The sequence below is a fragment of the Crocuta crocuta genome, unplaced genomic scaffold (assembly GCF_008692635.1).
Source record: "Crocuta crocuta isolate KB4526 unplaced genomic scaffold, BGI_CrCroc_1.0 scaffold132, whole genome shotgun sequence".
Classification (NCBI taxonomy): Eukaryota; Metazoa; Chordata; class Mammalia; order Carnivora; family Hyaenidae; genus Crocuta; species Crocuta crocuta.
In genome coordinates, this window is record NW_027528611.1 from 2,227,035 (window position 1) to 2,235,292 (window position 8,258).

General features: G+C 51.8%; 1 protein-coding gene across 2 annotated transcripts in view; it reads left to right on the plus strand.

Annotated features, from left to right (window-relative positions):
• Positions 1-4,701, plus strand: part of STK38 (serine/threonine kinase 38) — a 43,764-nt gene extending 39,063 nt beyond the window's left edge. For both annotated transcript variants that reach the window (XM_077754897.1, XM_077754896.1), the window contains exons 11-14: positions 816-939; positions 1,140-1,235; positions 2,373-2,467; positions 2,936-4,701. In XM_077754897.1, the coding sequence (XP_077611023.1) occupies positions 816-939; positions 1,140-1,235; positions 2,373-2,467; positions 2,936-3,066 (446 nt within the window). In that variant the 3' untranslated portion in view covers positions 3,067-4,701. The remainder of the gene's footprint in view (positions 1-815; positions 940-1,139; positions 1,236-2,372; positions 2,468-2,935) is intronic.
• Positions 4,702-8,258: the final 3,557 nt, after the last annotated feature.

Here is an 8,258-nt window from a genome sequence, read left to right on the forward strand (position 1 = left end):
CATATGCCCGAGAACACTAGAAGAGTAAGTTTACTGTGGCAGTGCTGAGGGAGGGAGTGTGTGGATGGCTAGTGTGGCCTCTGGCAGCGTGGTCTCCGGAAATGCGGGGTGGATGCCCGTCGAGGCGGTTGTAATCTGTGTGGAGGGCACGCGGAGTAATCTGGTACGAGTGTTTATCCTCTTGCTTATAGTTTTCAGTAAGAGGTATGGGGGGCACTTTTAAAACCTGTGTTGTTTTTTTTTCTTTTTATGTTTATTTAGTTTTGGTGGGGAGAGAGAGAGCGAGCGAGCGAGCAGGGGAGGGGCAGAGAGAGAGAGGGAAATTCAGAATCTGAAGCAGGCTCTGTGCTATCAGCCTGACGTGGGGCTCAAACCCACCAACTGGGAGATCATGATCTGAGCTGAAGTCAGACGCTTCACCGACTGAGCCACCCAGGACCTCCCTATGTTTTTTTCTTCTCCGCGTTGTATGGCACGTTACCTGGATAAGGCTATTCCTGGAACGGAGTGATGTTCCATTCTTTCCTCTCTCCTTCGGACACAGGGATTTCCACGTGTGCCTCGCGCTGTTTGTCCTCCCCTCTTTTCCCAGCTTCAGCTGGGCGCTGGCTCCTTTGTGGTGCCGAAGCACAAATTCGTTTTGGGTTTAGGAGCTTGAGGGAGAATGAGAAATTAGTTCAGATGTTTTCTGGAATGAGTGGAAATCCTGTGCGTGTCATGGAGGGTTGAAGATACATAGAATCATGTTGAGGATACTCTCAAGCAGATTCAAAGTTCTGGGGTGTAAAAGCTCCCAAGTGCCTTTTTTATCACAGGCTACCCGCCGTTCTGTTCTGAGACCCCGCAAGAAACATACAAGAAGGTGATGAACTGGAAAGAAACTTTGACTTTTCCTCCAGAAGTACCGATTTCTGAGAAAGCCAAGGATCTAATTTTGAGGTATTAGAGAACATCTCCCCCAGCCTCTCACCCAGGCTTTTTGACATGAGTGAATTCATTTTTTTTTTTAAATTTAAATCATTACCTGGGTCTGCCCCCTGCTCTCTCCCATTCCTCTGTTTAAAAAAAAGGGGGGGCGGGGGGAGAGTTTTTCTGAAGAGATTACTTGAGGTATGCTGAAAGGCCTCTGTGTTTTCCAGATTCTGCTGTGAGTGGGAACATAGAATTGGAGCCCCTGGAGTAGAGGAAATCAAGAGTAACTCTTTTTTTGAAGGCGTTGACTGGGAACATATCAGGTATATCCATAAAGTTTTCGGGAGTATTTCAGAAAGTCTGTAATTAGCTTAATACTAATTTAGAAACACTATTATCGGTAAGCTGTGTAAGGGAAGAGAGCTTCTCAGAGATTCAGGGTCTCTCCTTACTTTTCGTTCATGGTGAGGATTGGGAGCTGGGGCTTCCTGTCAGCCATGGGCCACGGGATATGGGGAGGCCAGCAGTTATGTCCAGAGTGCAGTGAACTTCGGGTTTCATGGTGAAGGGAGCACCCGAGAAGCACGTTGCCCTTGCTCTTACTGAGAACCCACCAACTTCTCTAGTAATGGGGGCCACCAGCAGGGCTGCCCGCCCACAGGGAGATGCAGAAGAAAGGAGGGGAAGGGGGAGGGGGTGGGGTGGGAGGTGGATGGAGGTGGCCACGGTGGCGGTCGTGGACCACAGCCAGTGGCAGCAAGTCCAGCACCGCCTGCCACTGTCCGGGCCTTATCCTCACCTTGGTGGGTTGCCAAACAGAAGGTGGAGACAGGTCATGTTTCATTGTGTTAGGATTTGCATTCTTGTGAGTTTTCCCTCTGCCTCAGCTTCTTTATTTGTTGACAAGCTCTGGTAGAAGGACCCGCAGAGCGTCTCATGAGGGAGCACCCAGAAGGTTAGTTGCTCTTTTTATAGACAGGGCAGGCCGTGAGGGGAGTGCATTCAGTTTAGATTTTAATTTTTCCTCATTGTTTTTGTCTTTCTTCCCAGCTGTGAATAATTGTTACTTGTATTTTTTCATTTTGTTTGGGTGGGTCAGGCGGCGTGGCAGTGTCCCAGGCTTCTCAGAGAAAGTCAGCGCTCCCTGCGAGCAGGTAGTCTTCCCAGGTCAGACCAGGGGGCTTTTTAAGTTTATTTTGAGAGCAAGCGAGCCAACACAAGTGGGAGAGGGGCAGAGAGTGAGGAAGAGAGAATCCCAACCGGGCTCAGAGCAGAGCCCGAGGCAGGCTCAAACCCACGCACCATGAGGTCATGACCTGAACTGAAACCAAGAGTCGGACACTTCACCGACTGAGCCACCGGGTGCCCTGACCCGGGGGCTTTTTTGGAGAAAGACCTCATTAGCTATGATCCATGTGATTACTGACCACGGTCATTTCTGACGTGTCTGTTCTTGGCAGAGAGAGACCCGCTGCGATATCTATCGAAATCAAAAGCATTGATGACACCTCAAACTTCGATGAGTTTCCAGAATCTGACATCCTTAAGCCAACAGGTAATATCACCAGCACTGCCTCCTCCTGCCTTATAGGTGCATTATGTCCGCCCCCATTCTGGGTTGTGTTTACAAGTCAGGTAGAGAAACCTCAGTTCTTCCGGTTCTATGTGAGGGTTTTTCCAGCGCCAGTGCTGGCAGCAGCGACGCGTTGTCGAACGGAGCATGAATACACTCCTGTGTTTGATCCGGATGAGTAAATCACAAAGGTTTGTTCTCTCGTTTTTATTTATGAAATTAAAGGTTAGATAACCTGAAATGACAGAGTGGGGAAAATAAACCTTGTATCTGTGAAAAGTAGGAGGTTCAAAGAACATAGGCAAGTAAACGCAGACAACTCGCAGAGTGAAAAACAAATTCTTCCCAAATAGAAACTCTGGTATCTTCTTCAGAGTGTCAGGTCCTCAGTACTGAGTAGTCCATTCGGGTAAGGCCGTGAATCAACTCTCGCATCTATTTCTTTCCCAGTGGCTACAAGTAATCACCCCGAGACTGACTACAAGAACAAAGACTGGGTCTTCATCAATTACACATACAAGCGCTTTGAGGGCCTGACGGCTCGGGGGGCAATACCTTCCTACATGAAAGCAGCAAAATAGTACCCTTGAACTAGAACCCTAAATGGAGCAGAGTTCTTTGTACAACATCGCGGTTTTCCTCTCACACGCTCTTTTGAGTTTCCAAGTTTATGGAACCCGCCAGTGTGTCACGGCGCACTCCCGCCGTGTGATCTAGGTGGAGGCTGTCCCACACCGCGTCGGAAAACCTGTCGGACAAAGACGACCGTTTCTGCTGCATCGGCCGTAAACAGCCGTACTGCTGCTCTAGAAGCCCTGTGAGCCAATCTGACAGAGGTTTTAAAAAACTTGTTTTCCTAAGTTCATCAGAACGAAGGAGAAAAACAGCCATCCTCAAACATCATTGAGATTGTAACACGTACTTACTGAAGATCAGCCAATTTCTGTGATTTTTGCGACAGATGTGCTTTCTGCCAAGCCCACTAAGTATTTCTTCTCCGTGACAGCTCAGAGTCCCGTCGTGCTGAGGAAATAAAGCAATAACGAAAGCCTCGGCGCCAGCACTCGCCGAAGGAGACCCCGCCCCCTGTCCTCGGAGGGGCGGGAGGCAGTTCTCTCTGTGCCGCGGCTGCGTGGCCGGGCGGGTGGCCGGACAGCCGCCACTCACGGTGCACTTTATTTATGGTACTAGGATACAGACCCTCGGCCCGGCGAGTCTCCCCTCGCGCCCGCCTCAGATACTCCCGCTGCTTCTCTGAGTGTTGAAGGGGGACACCAGCTCCATCTCTCGTTGCTCTGAGACGGCCTGGAAGTCACGGGGCCTTGCCAAGGATGCCAGGTCACGCGGAAAACCGTCACTGTCCCTTCATGGCCGTATCGGAAAATCCCTAAGACGGGCGTCGTCGTGGACCCGTGACAGCCGCCAGCGGGAACTCGGCAGGGAGAGTCCGGGCAGAGGCAGGAGGTCTGGAACCCTCTTGGCTAAGGTGCTTCTCCTGCTTGGTCTCTGGAACCTCCTTGGACTTGAAGGAAGCAGCCCGGTAGAAAGCGCAGAGCCAGCCTGTGAATCCGTGTGACGTTCACTCCTCAGTCCTGACGCAACCGCCCTCTCTCTCTGTCGTTCTCTCCCATTTAAGTAACCGTTTTGCCTTGGAATCACGATTACGAACTTTTCCTTTGCAGATGCCTTCCCGGGGGTGCCTCTCTCCACCCGAAAGGGTAGCCTGCGGCTCTGACTGGCCCGGCCTCCGCCGCCGCGTTCTTGTGAGAGACCCTCGGACTTGTAGCACAAAGTGCCTTTTCTTTCACAGCTGCCACCACCTTTAGAGGAATTTTGCCGCATCAGAAAAATGTGGAGGCTCCATTTTAATGCATTATTTTAAAATTTATGATAACTCTGAAAGCATCGTTTGCACCTGTGCGGTAATTTTGCCTGTCGCCAAGCGTCGTGGCCGAGCTCCAGCCAGGAGTCTGCTTTCTGCCAGGCTTGAGGTTCGGAGCCACTTGACAGTATGTCCTAGCTTAGCCATTCAGAGAGGAAAAATGGGGTAATACCAGAGTTACGCTAGTAAATGAAACTGCTTTGGGTCTTAATGTCTTAGAAGGAAAAAAAATATATAGGGAAGTATTCACTTTGGATAAAGGTAACGTTTGCCCCTTAATCTTTCATTCATGGTCTGTTAGTGAAAAGGAAGTAAATGAGATTCTTTTGTGTAACTGGTAGTGTTTTTTGTGTCACCAAATAGCTGACGTTTTGGTCCCCAGGGGTTTTGCGAGTGTGTGTGGTCAGTGCACTAGAGAGAAGCCGATAGGAGCGGTGACTGTGTGTGGGGAGTGGTGGTGGTGGGGGATTAGTTTTGGGGGAAATGCCCACATCTTAAAGTTCTCAATAAAACCGTGTGAAGACAGCGTGAATCCGAGGTGTTTTAAGGCAAGCGTGGCTTGTAACTCCTAGGGGCAGAGTGCCAATGGCTTCCTCTATCCCGTTTGCCTGCAGCCCACGGGACACCGCATCCCTGGATTCAGGCAGAGGGTTTTCCTGTCTCGGGGAGGCTGGGACCTGCTTTCTTGTCCCCTGAGAACGAGTCTTTTGAATTGGTGTTTGTAGAAGGAGACAGGCTTCTGTTGGCCCGGAGCGTGTGCTGGGCTACACGGAGGGCTCTCCCCCCACAGCTAAGCCAGGGGCAGAGCTGCTGACAAGGCGCCCTTTGTTCAGCTGTTTACCGGGCCTGGGGTCTACGGGGAAGTTCCCAGCCTCCCGGGAGGGGACTTCTCTACCCTCCAGGTCCACCAGGGCAGGAGTCCCACCGGGTCCGCCCCTGGGTTAGGGAGAGGAGCCTCAGAAAGAGGCGGGACAGCAGAGGCCATCCAGGGTTAGAACTGCAGCCAGAGTGTGTGTCGTCTTTGCAAAGCGTAAGGGTTTCAGGAAACAGGTCAGGAACCGTTGGCTCAGGGTTGGTCCTGTTCACAGACAGCTGTTTCCTGCTCTCGTAGGGGAGTTAGAAGACAGGACATATGTGCAGCATACGGAAATGAGACCGTGCTGCTGGCATTCAGTCTCCTCTTGATTCAGGAGTGCATCGGGATTTTCTTCCGTCCCCGTTTTTCTTTAATTTTGTAAAAATAGGCTCCACACCCAGGGTGGGGCTTGGGCTCAACCCTGAGATCGGGAGTGGGATGCGCTAACGCCTGAGCCCACCAGGTGCCCCCCCCCGGACCGGTCTCTTTTTACCATTACCTTCAAAAGTTAGCTACGGAGGAGTCCTTCAGGGTTAGTATTCAGGCTCTGAATAGCAGATGGCAGGTTCAGGACTCCTCTATACGGCAGAACAGGAATCGTCTGCCGCACCTGCTGCTGCCTCTTCTCGGAGTCGTTTCCTTGGAAAGCAGTTTGGGTTCCACTTGCTCCTGTTTGTCTCTCCTGGCCCTCCATGTCTAACCCAGATGGTATTTTTTTCTGGAACGCAGAAAGTATTCAGTGAACAGTAGGTGTCTTCCCTGGAATGAGCTATAAAGCCAGCGCTGACTGAACCACCTCCACGATGCTTGTTCAGGCACGTTGTCAGAGAAAACCCCTTGCCCACATAACGCTGAGGTCCGTCACATACAGAGCACGGCGCCAGGCCCTCTGGGAGCGCACCAGGGAGCCTGCCGGGCAGCTTGGGAATTTCCACCAGGTGGCTTACTGGCACGCAGCGCCAGATGTACGGTCGCGACCTCGGCGCCGGGGTCACAGCACCGTGAAGCCGACTTGGAGCTGCAGGGGGCGGGGCTGAGCGGAGCTTCCGGGAGAGGTTAAGTAGCGGTGACTCGGCAGAGGCCAGCGAGCAGTCCGGGAGTGTGGCGGGGGCGTGGAGCCGGCGTTCCTTCTGGACACTGCAGTTGCCGTGTCACTTCCCCGTCTCCCCCTCCCACTTCACCTCGCTCACCTCACTTCTGGCCCTTGTGTGCAACATTAATTACCTTGTATTAATTACCTTGTGCATGAAGCCTACTAGTATCCATTGCACAGTCCTTTCTCCCGGCCCTGGTGTCCTGACTGCCACATCCATTGGCTTCCCTTCGGGCCTCATCTTGACCAACCCGCTGCACACGCACGGCCTTACAGCCAAACCAAACCTCTCCCCACCGGACTAACTACTTGGTAGTTCCTTTGCTAGCACCCAAATGCTGGTGCTTCTCCGAGCAATGCCTTTGCCTTTGTTTTGTTCATGTGATCTCGGTGATCTCTCCGACACTGTGACTTCAACTGCCATTTCTGTGGTGAGGTCTTCAAAGTGACCGACTTCCGAGACCCATCCCCAGAACTCTAGACCGCGGAGCCAAGTGCCTGCTAGACACCACTGTCTGGAAGGCCTCCTTCAGGCTCAGGTGAAAAGCCGTCCAGACGGAGCTCCTCTTACGTCCGTTACCTTTTTCAATTTATTTTTGAGAGCGAGCACGCGCACACACTCAGAGGCGGCAGAGTGAATCCCCAGCAGGCTCTGCGCTGTCAGCTCAGAGCCTGACGTGGGGCTCGAACTCAAACTGTGAGATCAGGATCTGAGCCAAAATCACTAGTTAGACGCTTAACTGTCTGAGCCACCCAGGCACCCCTCAGCTGGAAACTTCTTACACAGTTCCTGTCAGTAAACAGGCACAACTCCGGGATGCATCCATCTGTCCTAGTGGCGCCTTCATTATTTCTTACTGAGTGTACTGCAGTGGCCTCTTAGCTGACCTTTGTCCCTGGTCTCTCTCAAGTCTACTGCCCTCCCTGCTGCCAAAGAAATTCTTTCAAATTTCAAGTCTGACCAGGTCATTCTCCTACATGAAAAACGCTTTAGGGCCCCCAGTAGTTTCGATCACGGAGACCGGACAGCTTTCAGATACGAGAGTCCTTCCTTACTCTGGCTTCATCTCTGCATCACCCCATCTTCCCTGCTGTCAGCGGTCCACCTTTGCTCGTAGAGTGGAGTTGGCCTGGACTGCCGCCTCTATGCATATTCATGGATCCAAAATGACAGTTTTCATTCTTTACCCTTTGGTTCATGGGTCACTTCCAGAATCCTCTTGTGAACACTCATGGCAAAAACTGGCTACTCCATCCTTCAGGGTGTCCTGAGTGGCCTGGACTGCTCGAGGTTTCCCCGGTTATAAAAACCCCCCTGAAGAGGGTGTCCGGATCACTGCAGTGCTTGCCACAGAATATACCTAACGGGCCACGTCTTCAGAGCATGTTCTTAACCTCTGCACCAATAAAGGCAGGCCTGCTAGGGAGGTGGTGGCTTTAGCCCCCCTTTTAAAAGTTTTATCACCGGTAAGCTCCCGGGTTAAGTGAGCTGAGGAAGCTCCGCAGACACGGGCCTAGAGTAAGGCCACACCGCAGAGACCGGAGGAGGAGCCGCCAGCTCTACAGCAGTGCTCCCGGGGGGCCTCTCATTCCGGCCATGGTTCCTCACTGGTTTTAAACCAAAACCAGAACATAAAGTCCGTGAGTTTTCTTACCTTTCAAACTTACATTTGGCTTTGTGGGGTCCTACTTGGTTGGATTTGAGGATTCAGGAGGTCCTGAATTCAAGTTAACCAGGAATTCAAGAAGGCAGACTACCAGGGTTCTGGAAACCTCAGAGTTCTAAAGAAACAGGGCGGGAAAGGCACACACACGGGCTCAAAGTGACCCTAAGGCCCCACATGAGAGGGAGAGGCTCTGTTCTGGGCAGTCAAGGAGCTACTACTTTCAGTCCCTTTTAATTCAACATCTTGACTTGTATTTTCTGCTAAAAAACAACATG